Raw genomic sequence first — 17075 nt, 5'->3', positions numbered from 1 at the left:
TTAATATTTCTACTACAAGCATAACACCTTTCTTTTCCAGGATTTCTTTTCCAGGATTGTATCCTGAAACAATTGTGGCCTTCTGAGCATTGTAGTTCAGGTATGGATGGAATGGATTTGCTCAGAGAAACTGGGCAACTAACAGGTTAGGCTAACAGGTTAGCTAAGCAATGCTCATTATTCGGGATTTCCTGTAATCAAGAAGGAAAATGAGGATTCTGAAGAGGGAAAGTGTTCAGCCTAAACCAAGCTCAGATAAAGCAATGCAATGTGTGTGTGATGTCTCTCAGATCCCAGTACAGCTGTGTGACCCTCCATGTGCATGAAATCAGAGGTCTGATGCATTTTGAGATGCACAAGGGCATCCACAAAAAAATCCACATCACTTGGTAGATATAACTTCCTGAAGAGTCCTTCCCCTTCTTGAGTGGTGCCAAAGGGGATGGATTTGAACAAAAAGCAGATTCCTGTTTTTCAAGCACCTGATTCATATCTTCTTGATCTGAAAACCCAGCATTGGAAATTCTGATTTGTATACACCTTTATTTGTTTTAAGGTACCAGATTCCCTACACAGAGCTGATTCCAAGCCTTAGCCACGGTGTGTTCCTGCTATTGTAACATTTTGTCCTGGTTCTGAGCAGGACAGGGCTAATCTCTCCAGCAGCCAGGAGAGAGCAGGATTATTATCAAGGGTTATTCAATATCACCTCATTGACCAGGGACAAGGGAAAGGGTTTGTCTTCTGGGGAGAAGGGGTTCCTTCTGATATTGTTTATTATTGGGGAATTATTACCATGGGAATAATTTCTTCTCTTCTACCCTCTGACATCAGTAGCATTGCTGTTCCTGTTCATTTTCTTATCTCATTGCTGTTTCCAGTAAATTGTTCCCACTCTAAGCCATTTCTTACCTTCGTTCTTACCTTTGCCTTTTGTTCCTCAAATTCTCCTCTCCCAAGAGGAGAAGGAAGGTGCCTAAAAGGGGATTGAAAGAGAGCAGCAGTGAGCTGTGGAGAGTCGAAACTGGGGCACACAGCTGGGGAGGACCATTCTGAAACCACAACAAATATTCATTTAATGTCTCTGTACAAGTAAAGAACCAGCACATTTAGTAAATTTTCACAATTGTTCTAAGAGGATTCACTTCCAATTTTCTCAGAATCAGAGGGAGAGAAAAAGAAATAAAAGAGGGGAAAAAATTCCAAAAAGAAAAAATCTTTTGAAATCTACACAGTGTTATCTGTTCTGGCAGCAAAACCAGGAAGGAGAAAACTCACATCAAAGCAAAAAGCAGACAAGAGGAATATCAGGAAATAAAAATTCTCTCAAGGCAATCCTCTGCCCACCATCAATACCAAAAGCCAGCAAAAGAAATAATAGTTATAATTAGTGTATGTGAAACTAACTTGGTCATTTTAGAAGACCAAGGGACACAAGCACTCAGGTGCTGAAGCCTGACACTGATCAAACAGGGCTCAGTCTCACAAGAACAACACTCTCCACTGCAGAAAAACATCTCCACTGTTTGTGTCACCCAACACAGCCCCCCTGAAGCAACATGCAAATACTCAGGAGTGACACTGGCCCCGGGTAAGGGGATACCCAGCACATTTACATCCCTGCACCTGCCCTGCTCCCAGCAGCAGCAGCACCAAAATCCCCCCCAGCAGCAGCAGCAGCAGCAGCTCTATAAAGCTCCTCTTGCCATCCCTGACACTCCACCAGCAGCAGCCACTGACCTGCCTCAGGCACTGCTGCCACTGCCCCCTTGGCCAGCACAGCTCTGCTCCCCAGCTCCAGCATGGAAGCTTGTCACTCTCCACACCAATCCAATGTCACTTCATCTGGGGCCACAACTGTGGCCATCATCAGCCTGGAGGCATTTGCTGGCATGTGGATAAATGCTTTCATCGTTTGTGTGCTCTGCATTGGCTGGGTCAGAAAGAAAACCCTGAACTCTAATGAGAAGATCTTGCTGCTGCTGGGATGCTCCAGGATTTCCTATTTATGCTTTGCATGGGTATACAATTTCCTTTATTTACTTTATCCCAATTACCTGGAGGTTCTCAACATACATCAACTGCTTACATTGTTTGAAACCTTATTTAATTATTCCAACTTGTGTGTTTCAGCCTGTCTTTGTGTATTCTATTGCATAAAAATTGCCAATTTCAGGAACAGCTTCTTCAACTACCTGAAAGTAAAAATTGACAGGATGGTGCCATGGCTCTTGTTGGGATCTGGGGTTTCAGCCTTTGCTATGGGCATCGTTACGTATGACCTCACAGAAACTATGCAGAGTAACAACATCACTGTAACCTGCCTTGGAAATCCTTGGGATGCAAGTAAAAGAATGGAAAAACATTTTATAATTTCTTTTTTTCTTGTTGGTTCTGGATATATTTCTTCATTCTTGGCCGTCATCTTCTCTGCTGTTCTCCTTCTCTTTTCTCTCTGGAGACACAAATGCAAGATGCAGACAAACTCCATGAAGGACCTCAGCATGGATGCCCACATCAGAGCAATGAAATCCATTCTCTCCTTCTTAGTGATGTACAGCATCAACTTTATATGTTCAGTCTTGAAAATAATTTATGTCATGATGAATGAAAGTATCATTATAGATCTTATATACGTCTATCTGTATGCATTTCCTGGTGTTCATTCCCTTATTCTGATTTTCAGCAATCCCAAACTGGAAAAGGCACTGCTAAAGATCCTCTCCTGTGTGAAGTGTGAGTTTTTCATGAAGTAGGATCTGTGAGAAAAGCTGGAACCCATGCAATTTGTTGGTCTTTCAATGTAGAAAACAAGTAATTTAATTTCTATTGCAGCTCTCCAGGCAGTGTAGATGATACTGATGTTGACTCTTCAACAACTAAGCTGAGAAAATGTCATTGATATCTATTGAGTTAAATGATTGTGAGTTAAATATATTATTATTGTATGTAGATTTAGCTAAATCTTGAGATAAATTTTTGTTATTAACAAAGACACTTGGCCCTCATTTTAAGTGGGATGCCAAAACCCTCTGTGCTGATGGGATTAATGTGGGCATGAGAGTCTGATGGTGGGGTGATGGATTATCAGGCACAGGCCCTTGAGCTCTGCCTGTGCTCATGGGAAGAGGGAGTGATGCCAATTAAGGGTTCAGCCCCTGCCCAAGGCTCACAGCCTTTGCAATCAGAACCCTTGGGATCCCTCATTTCCAGATCAGCTGGCTGCCCACCACCATTTACCATGGCAGCAACAGGGTATTTGCACTGCAGCCTCAGCTGCACTGCTCCCAAAAGTCTAGATTTGGGAGATGAAATCCTCTCTGGCAGAGGATATGACCCCACTGTGCAGACTGGCCATCAGGATTGCTTCTCTTCCCTCCCCAAAGCAGGGAACATGTCTTTGTAAAGATTTTCTCCTTGACTGTGTCAGATTGTATCCTGGTGAAATTCTGTTTATAGGCTAAACCGATTGTAAATTTGAGCTTAATTAATTTCCCAAAGGTTTTTCATTGTTGTTGTTGTTGGGGTTTTTTGTTGTTTTTTTGTTTGTTTGTTTGTTTGTTTACATATATTTAGAACTAATACAGAGAGTATATTTACCAATGGCAAATCCAATTCTATATTTCTACAATAAAATACATTGTCTCTGATTCTGTGATTCTGTGAAGGATCTTATTGAACATGACAAGACTTCCACAGTTTTGATAATCCAAAATCCAGATGAGCTGCTCCCAGGCACTGTGATCTCTGAGGATCAGGAAGGAGTTTATTTTGTGCCAAATTTCTATCCCCTTAATGTAACAGAAAATTACACAACAATAGTACCCAAACTGGCTGCAAAGAAAAAGAAGTAAAATCACTCTGCAAAGCAGCCTCAAATGTTTTGATTTTTACTGACTGAATTGACTGAATGAAGCAACAGGTTGATCTCTACTTTGGTTTACCTTTCCTTCTGCTGTGGCCCTGTGCTGTGTGATCTGTTATGGGCTGTATCAGTGTCTGGCAGTGGCCAATAGCTCTGGGTGAACATGCTGTTTCCATTGTTGGGGTGTTGGGGGGATCACAGGAATTCACTTTGCTGGAAGCTGAGATTAGCCTGACAGGGAAGGGGTGGCAGAAACATCCAATTGTAACTGGCCCAGGGGCACCGTGCATTCTAGGCATAGACTTCCTCAGGAATGGCCACTACAAAGACCCAAAGGGGTTCAGGTGGGCTTTTGGAATAGCTGCTGTAGCGACAGAGAGCATTAAGCAGTTGAACACCTTGCCTGGACTGTCAGAAAACCCTTCTGCAGTAGGACTCCTGGAAGTGACTGAGCAACAGGTGCCAATTGCCACCATGACAGTGCACCGCCGGCAGTACCGTACAAATCGAGATGCTGTGATCCCCATCCACAAAATGATCCGTGATCTCGAGAGCCAAGGGGTGGTGAGCAAGAGCCACTCACCCTTCAACAGTCCTATCTGGCCTGTGCAGAAATCTGATGGAGAATGGAGACTGACTGTGGACTATCGGGCATTGAATGAAGTGACTCCACCGCTGAGCGCTGCCGTGCCGGACATGCTGGAACTCCAGTACGAGCTGGAGTCCAAGGCAGCAAGGTGGTATGCCACCATTGACATTGCCAATGCATTCTTCTCCATTCCACTGGCAGCAGAGTGCAGTCCTCAGTTTGCTGGAGGGGCATGCAGTACACCTGGAACCGACTGCCCCAGGGGTGGAAACACAGCCCCACCATCTGCCACGGACTGATCCAGGCTGCACTGGAGAAGGGTGAGGCTCCAGAACATTTGCAGTACATCGATGACACCATTGTGTGGGGGAACACAGCAATGGAGGTATTTGAGAAAGGAGAGAAGATCATCCAGATTTTGCTGGGAGCCGGTTTTGACATTAAAAAGAGCAAAGTCAAAGGACTTGCCCGAGAGATCCAGTTCCTGGGAGTGAAGTGGCAGGATGGACGGCGCCAGATCCCCACTGAGGTCATCAATAAGATCACTGCAATGTCTCCACCAACAAGCAAGAAGGAAACACAAGCTTTCCTAGGTGCCATAGGCTTTTGGAGAATGCACATCCCTGAGTACAGCCAGATTGTGAGCCGTCTCTACCAGGTCACTCGCAAGAAGAACGATTTCCACTGGAGCCCCGAACAGCAGCAAGCCTTTGCCCAGATCAAACAGGAGATCGCTCATGCAGTGGCCCTTGGCCCAGCCAGAACAGGACCAGAGGTAAAGAATGTGCTCTACTCTGCAGCTGGGAACCATGGTCTGTCCTGGAGCCTTTGGCAGAAGGTGCCTGGTGAGACCCGAGGCCGACCCCTGGGATTCTGGAGCAGAAGTTACAAAGGCTCTGAAGCCAATTACACTCCCACAGAGAAGGGAATCTTGGCTGCCTATGAGGGAGTTCAAACTGCCTCAAAGGTGATTGGCACAGAAGCACAGCTTCTCCTGGCACCCCGACTGCCAGTGCTGGGGTGGATGTTCAAAGGAAAGGTTCCCTCTACCCACCATGCCACCGACGCCACATGGAGCAAGTGGATTGCCCTCATCACGCAGCGCGCCCATATTGGCAACCCGAATCGCCCTGGGATTTTGGAGATAATCACGAACTGGCCAGAAGGTGAAGATTTTGGTCTCACTGATGAAGAGGAGCAGAAGCAAGTGACCCGGGCTGAAGAAGCTCCACCGTACAACCAGCTGCCAGCAGATGAAACACGCTACGCCCTTTTCACCGACGGTTCCTCCCGCATTGTGGGGATGAACCGGAAGTGGAAAGCTGCCGTATGGAGCCCCACACGACAGGTTGCACAAGCTACCGAAGGAGAAGGTGGATCGAGTCAACTTGCTGAACTCAAAGCTGTTCAGCTAGCCTTGGACATTGCTGAGGGAGAGAAATGGCCAAAGCTCTACCTTTACACTGATTCGTGGATGGTAGCCAATGCTCTGTGGGGTTGGCTGGAAAGGTGGAAAAAGGCTGACTGGCAACGTAGAGGAAAACCAATCTGGGCTGCTGATGAGTGGAAAGACATTGCCACTCGGGTAGAGAAGCTCCCCGTGAAAGTCCATCATGTGGATGCCCATGTTCCCAAGAGTCGGGCTAATGAAGAACACAGGCACAACAAGCAGGTAGATCAGGCTGCACAGATAGAGGTCTCAAAGATAGACTTAGATTGGGAACACCAGGGAGAAGTGTTCCTGGCTCGATGGGCCCACGATGCCCCAGGCCATCAGGGCAGAGATACCACCTATAAGTGGGCACGAGACAGATCTAACCATGGACAGCATCTCTCAGGTTATTCATGACTGTGACACGTGCGCTGCCATCAAGCAAGCCAAGCGGGTGAAGCCCCTCTGGTATGGGGAGCAATGGTCCAAATATAAATACGGAGAGGCCTGGCAGATTGACTATATCACACTGCCTCAGACCCACCAAGGCAAGCACTACGTGCTGACCATGGTGGAAGCCACCACTGGATGGTTGGAGACCTACGCTGTGCCCCACGCCACTGCTCGGAACACCATCCTGGGCCTGGAAAAGCAAGTCCTCTGGAGGCATGGTACCCCTGAGAGAACTGAGTCAGACAACGAGACTAATTTCAAAAATAGCCTTATAAACACCTGGGCTAAAGAACATGGCATCGAGTGGGTGTACCATATTCCCTACCATGCACCAGCGGCCAGGAAAGTCGAACGGTGCAATGGTCTGCTTAAAACCACCTTAAAGGCACTTGGTGGGAGGACTTTCAAGAACTGGGAGATCAATCTACCAAAGGCCACATGGTTAGTGAATACCCAAGGTTCCACTAACCAAACAGGCCCTGCCCAGTCAGAGCCTTTGTGAACACCAGATGGAGATAAGGTTCCAGTGGTACACCTGAGAGGCATGTTAGGAAAAACTGTCTGGGTGAACTCTGCCTCCAGCAAAGACAATCCTGTTCATGGGGTGGTTTTTGCTCAAGGACCAGGCTGCACGTGGTGGGTGATGCAAAGGGACGGAGAGACCAAATGCATACCTCAAGGAGACCTTGTTCTAGGGTGAACTATCTATGATACTGTGCCTGTAACTGCATGTATGTATATGATTTAAAAATTTTAATTTGCTGTAGCATGTTAGAATGGAAAAAATTCGGGGTGGATAATGTTGGGGGTTGAGTGTTTTTCTATTACTGTGTCAATTGAAAGATTTTTTGCCATTATCATGCCAATGGAGCTGGCCGTGTTACACCCAGGATCTCTGATGACTCCAGACAAAAGGGGTCAGTGGCAGCGGCTCCTGGAGGAACCTCTCAGGCTTACGGAGGGGACTCGTGTTCCCAGCGAGCGGGGAGAAGGACACCTCGTCTGCAGCCCCTGCTGTGGAACACAGGAGAGCCAGACCCTCTGTGATCACCTGCCCTGCATCTGCCCCGTTCCAGCCTCCTGCCTCTGCAATCACAGCTGATCACCCAGACACACACGATGAGTGAGGAGCCGCCGCTCCAGCCCGTTCCCGCCCGGGACCGGCATGGCCGCTGCTGCCCCTCCCGCCTGCGCTCCCGCCTGCCCTCAGCAGCTCCGGGCTGGGACTAAGCACAGAGACAACGTGCTTGCATCTAAAGGGACTGACACCGAGTTATCTATTCTGTTCTCTTAGCAATTTTAACAACTGCTGTTGTTTTCTGCTTCCACGGTTAGATATAATAGTAAAAGAGCTGATATTCCTACCCCCTTGTTTCTGCCTCAGAGTCCTTGATTCAAACAATTATAATACATGGGGGGAGGGGAATTAAAGTGTCTATTTAAAAGGAAAACTTCTGCCTTTACTGACAGACACCTGTCCTTCAAACCAGGACATCTACTTCCCCCTCTGCTTCCTTGGGAATGGAGTTGGAGGAGCTGGGGGTGAAGGAGTGAAGTTGAGCATGGAATGAAAGAATTCTAGAGGCACCAGGTTCTAGTTTTTAATTTATTTTTCATCATCCTAGTGAAATTTCAGCAGGCAATAAAGTAGATTCCTTTTCCCCATGCTAACTCAGTTTTGTTTACGAGAGTAAAGTGTGAGTGATCTCCCTGCCTTTGTCTCAGTCCCTGAGTTTTTCCATCCTGTCCTTCACCCCTGCCCTGCCTGTGCAGGAGGCACAAGGAACAGCTGGGTGGGTGTCTGGCTGCTCCCTAAAATCAACCCACCTACAGCAGGTGAAACATGAAATGCTTCCAGCATGAACACTGCAGAACCTGAACTGGTCATTTCTGTCTCCAGCTCAAATCCAGAGGCAGATCTTAAGCATCTCTTCTGCACACAACTCCCAAGGGAAAGGTCTTCAGAGGACAGCAACAACCACAGATCCCTTCTTCCCGTGCTGCTGCTCAGCAACTTCATCCTTGAACCTGACAGTCCCAAGTACTTTCACAGGAAAGCCCTGCAAGATCCATCTTATTCCCTACATCCAGTGCAACATCATCCCTTGCAACCTGCCATGCCACAAGACTCAACAGGCACAACCCAGCACCTTGCATGTGTTATCACACAAACCACCAGAGCCCCAGCAAACCACACTGCACATCCCTCCTTCCATTGCTGTGGAGTCCCTGACAATGTCACACCCAGCCCAGGGACACTGCCCTGTGCTCCAGCCCCACTCAGCTGGCACTGCAGGGGACAGGGTGTCCATCAGCACAGCCCCACTGCCCAGCCCATGGGGACAATGCAGGGTGTGCCCAGCTTGGAGAAGCTGACACAGGAGAGATGTCAGAAGTCAATGGGAATGGCTGCCCAGTGCTGGCTCAGTATGGAAACTGCTCTGGGCCTCATTCCAAGTCTTTAGGATTGCAAAAAAAAAATGCAATTAGGAGGATGTTATATGAATATACTTGTACTGCTGCTGCTTATATCCCACAGAAAACACAGCTCACATCATTGTGATGAGAGAAAATGCTGGTGGTTCATTTCCTGTAGCCACAGAACTCTTTGTTGGGCTTTCATTCTTCATGGTTCCACACAGCATCAGATGAGATCTGCTTGGTTACAGTGCTCCTGATGAGCAAGGACAAATGGAACAGATCCTGTAATAGTCCAAATTGCATGGGCAGTCCGTGCTCTACAAATCAACTTGCCTGATAAAAACCTCACAGCTTGCAGGAACTAAATTCTTTTGGATGCTTTAGGGCACCACAGTGTATGAGAAACTCAGCATGGTGCCATACTTAAGAGCCTTCACTTCTTCAGCACATGAGATTGGAACCTTGGCACAGGGACTTCTGCCAATATTTACCCTTTTTCCTTCAGATGCAGGATCAAAATAAACTAATTTTCTTACATCTTTACTGAACTATGCATCTCCCATAGTCTGAAATTAAAGAGGACAGTGAGTGTCCTGATCATTCTCTGCTCAGCACAGCCAGGGCTCTGCATAATTTTTATAGATGGCCAAAGGACAGAAGAACCCAGGTGCTGAAGCCTGACACTGATCAAACAGGGCTCAGTCTCACAAGAACAACTATTTCCACTGCAGAAAAACATCTCCACTGTTTGTGTCACCCAACACAGCCCCCCTGAAGCAACATGCAAATAGTCAGGAGTCACACTGGCCCCAGGTAAGGGGATACCCAGCACATTTACATCCCTGCACCTGCCCTGCTCCCAGCAGCAGCAGCACCAAAATCCCCCCCAGCAGCAGCAGCAGCAGCAGCAGCAGCAGCAGCAGCAGCTCTATAAAGCTCCTCTTGCCATCCCTGACACTCCACCAGCAGCAGCCACTGACCTGCCTCAGGCACTGCTGCCACAGCCCCCTTGGCCAGCACAGCTCTGCTGCCCAGCTCCAGCATGGAAGCTTGTCACTCTCCACACCAATCCAATGTCACTTCATCTGGGACCATAATTGTGGCCATCATCAGCCTGGAGGCATTTGCTGGCATGTGGATAAATGCTTTCATCATTTGTGTGCTCTGCATTGGCTGGGTCAGAAAGAAAACCCTGAACTCTAATGAGAAGATCTTGCTGATTCTCAGCTTCTCCAGGATTTCCTTTTTGTATTTCTCATGGGTATACAACTTCCTTTATTTACTTTATCCTGAGTACCTTTACGCTCACATCATGAGACAACTAATTGCATCTTTCCAATCATTTTTTAATTGTTCCAATTTGTGGGTTTCAGCCTCTCTTTGTGTATTTTACTGCATAAAAATTGCCAGTTTCAGGAACAGCTTCTTCAACTACCTGAAAGTAAAAATTGACATGATAGTTCCATGGCTCTTGTTGGGATCCGGGATTTTAGCCTTGGCTGTTGGCATCATTACCTATGACCTTAATGAATCTATGCAGGGAAAGAACCTCAATGAAAGTATGCAGAGTAAGAACCTCAATGAAACAATGCAGAGTATCAACCTCAATGAAACTATGCACAATACCAAGCTCAATTTCACCTGCCTCGGAAAATTTTGGAAATCAAGTATCCGAATTGATAAAAATATTTTCACTCCTTTTTTTCTCATTGGCTTTGGATGTGCTGTTTCATTCATGGCAGTCATCTTTGCTGCTGTTTTTCTTCTCTTTTCTCTCTGGAGACACAAAAACAAGATGCAGACAAACTCCATGAAGGACCTCAGCATGGATGCCCACATCAGAGCAATGAAATCTATTCTCTCCTTCTTAGTGATGTACAGCATCAACTTTATATGTTTGGTCTTGACTATGTATTATAGCATGATGAATGAAACAACCATGATACTTCTTCTATCCCTCTATCTGTATGCATTTCCAGGTGTTCATTCCCTTATTCTGATTTTCAGCAATCCCAAACTGGAAAAGGCACTGCTAAAGATCCTCTCCTGTGTGAAGTGTGAGTTTTTCATGAAGTAGGATCTGTGAGAAAAGCTGGAACCCATGCAATTTGTTGATCTTTCAATGTAGAAAACAATTTAATTTCTAATGCAGCTCTCCAGGTAGTGTAGATGATACTGATGTTCACTCTTCAATAACTAAGTTAAGAAAATGTCATTGATATCAATTGAACTAAATGATTGTGAGTTAAATACATTATTATTGTATTTAGATTTAGCTAAATGTTGGAGAAACATTTTTATTAGTAACAAAGTCATTTAGATCTGATTTTAGGAAGGATGCCTAACCTTTGTGTGGTGATGGGAATAATGTGGGCATGAGAGTCTGCTGGTGGGGTGATGGATTATCAGGCAGAGGCCCTTGAACTCTGCCTGTGCTCATGGGAAGAGGGAGTGATGCCAATTAAGGGTTCAGCCCCTGCCCAAGGCTCACAGCCTTTGCAATCAGAACCCTTGGGATCCCTCATTTCCAGATCAGCTGGCTGCCCACCACCATTTACCATGGCAGCAACAGGGTATTTGCACTGCAGCCTCAGCTGCACTGCTCCCAAAAGTCTAGATATGGGAGATGAAATCCTCCCTGGCAGAGGATGAGAATATGACCCCACTGTGCAGACTGGACATCAGGATTGCTTCTCTCCCCTCCCCAAAGCAGGGAACATGTCTTTGTAAAGATTATCTCCTTGACTGTGTCAGATTGCACCTAGGTGAAATTCTGTTTATAGGCTAATGGTCACTGATGGTGAAGTTGAGCTTAATTACTTACCCATAAACTTTTATGTTATTGTTGGGGTTTTTTCTGTTTACAGGTATTTAGAACTAGTCAAGTGAGCGTGTTTTTGAATAGTAAATCCAAATTTGTATTTCTACAATAAAATACATTGTCTCTGATTCTGTGATTCTGAGAAGGATCTTATTGAACATGATAAGACTTCCATAGTTTGTAATAATCCAAAATCCAGATGAGGTGTACCCAGGCACTTTGATCTCTGAGAAACAGCAAGGGGTTTATTTTCTGTCAAAGTCTATTCTCTTAATGTGACAGAAAAGCATGCAACCATGATACACAAACTGGCTGCAAAATAAGAAGTAAAATCACACTGCAAAACAGCCTCAAATGTTTTGATTTTCACTGATTGAATAGATTGAATGAACAAAAAGTTGACCTCTATTTTGATTTACATTTCTTTCTGCTGTGGCTGGCCCTGTTCTGTGTACTTTTTATGGGCTGCATCAGTGTCTGGCAGTGGCCAATAGCTCTGGGTGAACATGCTGACCCCTGGCACTCACCAGAGCTGGGCACTGATGCACAACCAGCCAGGCAGGAGCAGCCCTGGGGAGCTCAGGGGGTGCAGAGCCCCCTTGCCACGCCAGCCCTGCGTGTCCTCTGTGCCCCACTGCCTGCAAGGACAGCATTCCCTGCTCTGTGGGACTGCTCTGCTGGCCTGCTTCCACCTGGTGGTGACATTGGCTTGGCCCACTGCACTCTGGCTCAGTAAAACACCCAGGAAACAGGATTTGCTCTGCATCAGGGGAACAGTGAGAGGAGGAAGGAATGGAGGAGGCAACTTGTTAAGAGCTGAGTGCAGCCCCTATTCTACTTCCCCCTCTTCTTCCTTGGGAGTAGAGTTGGAGGAGCTGGGGGTGAAGGAGTGAAGTTGAGCATGGAATGAAAGGATGGTGGAAGCACCAGGTTCTAGTTTTTTCTTCCTATCTCATCATTCTACTGCACTTTCAATAGGCAATAAACTAGATTCCTTTTCCCCATGCCAACTTAGTTTCATCTGTGAGAGTAATGTGTGAGTGATCCCCATGCCTTTGTCTCAGTCCCTGAGTTTTACCTTCCTATCCTTCACCCCTGCCCTGCCTGTGCAAGAGACACAAGGAACATCTGGGTGGGTGTCTGGCTGCTCCCTTACGTCAAACAACCACAGCAGGTGAAACATGAAATAGTTCCAGTATGAACACAGCAGAACCTGAACTGGTCATTTCTGTCTCCAGCTCAAATCCAGAGGCAGATCGTAAGCATCTCTTCTACACACAGCTCCCCAGGGAAAGGCCTTCAAAGGACAGGAACAACCACAGATCCCTTCTTCCCGTGCTGCTGCTCAGCAACTTCATCCTTGAGCCTGACAGTCCCAAGCACTTTCACAGGACAGCCCTGGAAGATCCATCTTATTCCCTACATCCAGTGCAACATCATCCCTTGCAACCTGCCATGCCACAAGACTCAGCAGGCACAACCCAGCACCTTGCATGTGTTACCACACAAACCACCAGAGCCCCAGCAAACCACACTGCACATCCCTCCTTCCATTGCTGTGGAGTCCCTGACAATGTCACACCCAGCCCAGGGACACTGCCCTGTGCTCCAGCCCCACTCAGCTGGCACTGCAGGGACAGGGTGTCCATCAGCACAGCCCCACTGCCCAGCCCATGGGGACAATGCAGGGTGTGCCCAGCTTGGAGAAGCTGACACAGGAGAGATGTGAGAAATCAATGGGAATGGCTGCCCAGTGCTGTCACAGATTGAGGATCTAAAATAATTTTTAAGATTTAGGACACTGCAGTGTGTGAAAAAGTCAGCATGGTGCCATCCTAAAAAGCCTCCACTTTCCCAGCAGATGAGATTGAAACCTTGGCACAGGGACTACTCCCAACTTTTACCCATTTTCCTGCAGATGCTTCACCTTATCTCTGTAAATCATTCCAGCTTTACTTTCCGTGTGTCCTCTCACCTGCCTCAATATGTGGCCTGTCACTTACTCTTAAGGCAATGACACTGGTAAATCTAATACTGATTTCAATGACTTTGAAGGATCAAAATAACCCGATTTTCTTGCATCCTGGTTGAACTTTGCAGCTCCCATAGTCTGAAATTTAAAAGGACACTGAGTGCCCCATCTGTTCTCTGCAGAGAACAGCCAGGGCTCTGCATAATCGTTATAGATGGCAAAATTATAGAAGAACCCAGGTCCTGAAGCCTGACACTGATCAAACAGGGCTCAGTCTCATAAGAACAACACTCTCCACTGCAGAAAAACATCTCCACTGTTTGTGTCACCCAACACAGCCCCCCTGAAGCAACATGCAAATACTCAGGAGTCACACTGGCCCCGGGTAAGGGGATACCCAGCACATTTACATCCCTGCACCTGCCCTGCTCCAGCAGCAGCAGCACCAAAATCCCCCCCAGCAGCAGCAGCAGCAGCAGCAGCAGCAGCAGCAGCAGCAGCAGCAGCAGCAGCAGCAGCAGCAGCAGCAGCAGCAGCTCTATAAAGCTCCTCTTGCCATCCCTGACACTCCACCAGCAGCAGCCACTGACCTGCCTCAGGCACTGCTGCCACAGCCCCCTTGGCCAGCACAGCTCTGCTCCCCAGCTCCAGCATGGAAGCTTGTCACTCTCCACACCAATCCAATGTCACTTCATCTGGGGCCATAATTGTGGCCATCATCAGCCTGGAGGCATTTGCTGGCATGTGGATAAATGCTTTCATCGTTTGTGTGCTCTGCATTGGCTGGGTCAGAAAGAAAACCCTGAACTCTAATGAGAAGATCTTGCTGCTGCTGGGATGCTCCAGGTTTTGGTATTTGTTCATCTCATGGGCATATTCATTTCTGTCAAGAGTTTATCCCAATTACCTTTATGTTCATACCATACTTCAATTAACTGTGTTTTTTCAAACCTTTTTTAATTATTCCAACTTGTGGGTTTCAGCCTCTCTTTGTGTTTTTTATTGTATAAAAATTGCTAATTTCAGGAACAGCTTCTTCATCTACCTGAAAGTAAAAATTGACAGAATGGTGCCATGGCTCCTGTTGGGGTCTGGGATTTTCGCTTTGGCTATGGGAATCATTGCCTATGACATCGCTGATAAACCACACTGCATCAGCCACAATTCCAGCAGACAAGGAAATTTTGGGAAAGCAAGCATCAGAATGGATGAACATTTTTTCCCTTCTTTTTTTCTTGCTGGCTTTGGATATGCTGCTTCATTCATGGCAGTCATCTTTTCTGCTGTTTTCCTTCTCTTTTCTCTCTGGAGACACAAATGCAAGATGCAGACAAACTCCTTGAAGGACCTCAGCATGGATGCCCACATCAGAGCCATGAAATCTATTTTCTCCTTCCTAGTGATGTACAGCATCAACTTTGTATGTTTGGTCTTAGAAATGATTTATGCCACACAGAAGAGGAGTCACATGACATTTCTCATTTTAGTGTTTCAGTACGCTTTTCCGGGTTTTCACTCCCTTATTCTGATTTTCAGCAATCCTAAACTGGAAAAGACACTGCTAAAGATTCTTTCCTTAGAAAGAATTGTGAAACACAAGGTTTGCATGAGTTAGAAGCTGTAATAAAATCTGGAGCCCATGTAGAATGGTAAGATTTCATTATAGAAAAAAAGTCGTTTAATCTCTACTGCAACTATCCAAGCACTGTAGGTACGAATGTTCTCATCTCTAGGATTAGAATTTATCATTCAAATACTATGAATTAAATTAATGTGACTTATATTTTCAATTATAATTTCATTTAGGTAATTCTTTGAGTTTAATTATTGTCTGTAACAAATTTATTTTGAGCTGATAGAGAAGCTGCACGTAAAAGGGCCATAACAATACTGCAAACCTTCCACAAATGCTCTGGCAATTTCTAATTGAAACAACTGAAATGAACTGCAGGTTTATCTCTATTTCAGTTTGCCTTTCTTTCTGCTGTGTTCCTGTTCTCTGTGATCTATTATGGGCTGTATCAGTGTCTGGCAGCGCCCAATAGCTCTGGGTGAACATGCTGACCCCTGGCACTCACCAGAGCTGGGCACTGATGCACAACCAGCCAGGCAGGAGCAGCCCTGGGGAGCTCAGGGGGTGCAGAGCCCCCTTGCCACGCCAGCCCTGCGTGTCCTCTGTGCCCCACTGCCTGCAAGGACAGCATTCCCTGCTCTGTGGGACTGCTCTGCTGGCCTGCTTTCTCCTGGTGGTGACATTGGCTTGGCCCACTGCACTCTGGCTCATAAAACACCCACGTTTTGTTCTGGATCAGGGGAACAGCATGAGAAGGGAGTGGAGGAGACAACTCACTATGAACTGACTGCATCTCCATTGTCCATGTCCCTGTGCTGCTGTGGGGGTGGAGGTGGAGGACCTGGGGGTGAAGGAGTGAAGTTGAGCCTGGAATAAAAGGATGGTGGATGCAGCAGGTTCCAGTTTTTTGTTTGTTTCTCATCCTCCTGCTGTAGTTTCAGTTGGTAAATAAATCAAGTTAATTTTCTGCAGCTCAAGTCTCTTTTGTCTGTGACTTAACTGGTGAGTGATTTCACTGTCTTTATCTAGATCTATTAACTTTTCCATCCTGTTTTCCACCCCTTGTTTATTGGTGACAGTGAAGGAACAGCTGGGTGGGTGTCTGGCTGCTCCCTAAAATCAACCCACCACAGCAGGTGAAACATGAAATAGTTCCAGTATGAACACAGCAGAACCTGAACTGGTCACTTCTGTCTCCAGCTCAGGTCCAGAGGCAGATATTAAGCATCTCTTCTACACACAGCTCCCCAGGAAAAGGCCTTCAAAGGACAGGAACAACCACAGATCCCTTCTTCCCATGCTGCTGCTCAGCAACTTCATCCTTGAGCCTGACAGTCCCAAGCACTTTCACAGGACAGCCCTGGAAGGTCCATCTTATTCCCTACATCCAGTGCAACATCATCCCTTACAACCTGCCATGCCACAAGACTCAGCAGGCACAACCCAGCACCTTGCATGTGTTACCACACAAACCACCAGAGCCCCAGCAAACCACACTGCACATCCCTCCTTCCATTGCTGTGGAGTCCCTGACAATGTCACACCCAGCCCAGGGACACTGCCCTGTGCTCCAGCCCCACTCAGCTGGCACTGCAGGGGACAGGGTGTCCATCAGCACAGCCCCACTGCCCAGCCCATGGGGACAATGCAGGGTGTGCCCAGCTTGGAGAAGCTGACACAGGAGAGATGTGAGAAATCAATGGGAATGGCTGCCCAGAGCTGGCACAGTATGGAAACTGCTCTGGGTTATATTCCAAATATTATGACTAGGAAGTGAAAATGTTAAAAATGGTTTTGCCATTGAAAGTGTTGATGAGCCGAAGCAGAGCTCAGGGCCAGTTGTACAACATTCCTACTTGCAGAGACATAAAAATGTATGGGGTATTGCTAAAAAAAGAGCAGCTCTTCAATACCCTTGGCAGTCACAGATGTCTGAAAGGAGCCAGGAG

The 17075-nt window shown here is 46.7% G+C and overlaps 3 protein-coding genes across 3 annotated transcripts; all 3 read left to right on the top strand.

Annotated features, from left to right (window-relative positions):
* Positions 1–1399: 1399 nt before the first annotated feature.
* On the top strand, positions 1400–2963 carry LOC306798439 (taste receptor type 2 member 40-like). Its single transcript, XM_079298462.1, has one exon. The coding sequence runs from the start codon at positions 1803–1805 to the stop codon at positions 2754–2756; it is 954 nt and encodes a 317-aa protein (XP_079154588.1). The 5' UTR covers positions 1400–1802; the 3' UTR covers positions 2757–2963.
* A 6839-nt stretch (positions 2964–9802) lies between these two features.
* Positions 9803–10844, top strand: LOC306798309 (taste receptor type 2 member 40-like; the record flags this gene model as incomplete). Its single annotated transcript, XM_079298286.1, has 1 exon — positions 9803–10844. The coding sequence occupies one exon, from the start codon at positions 9803–9805 to the stop codon at positions 10835–10837; it is 1035 nt and encodes a 344-aa protein (XP_079154412.1). The 3' UTR covers positions 10838–10844.
* Positions 10845–13958: 3114 nt separating this feature from the next.
* Positions 13959–16592, top strand: LOC306798402 (taste receptor type 2 member 2-like). Its single transcript, XM_079298426.1, has 2 exons — positions 13959–15202; positions 15866–16592. Exon 1 carries the CDS (start codon positions 14206–14208, stop codon positions 15166–15168), a length of 963 nt encoding a protein of 320 aa, XP_079154552.1. The 5' UTR covers positions 13959–14205; the 3' UTR covers positions 15169–15202; positions 15866–16592.
* Positions 16593–17075: the final 483 nt, after the last annotated feature.

This window comes from Erithacus rubecula (assembly GCF_903797595.1).
Source record: "Erithacus rubecula genome assembly, chromosome: 2".
Lineage (NCBI taxonomy): Eukaryota > Metazoa > Chordata > Aves > Passeriformes > Muscicapidae > Erithacus > Erithacus rubecula.
Note: the sequence above shows the minus strand (reverse complement) of the source record. Positions and strands in the feature narration are given on the sequence as shown.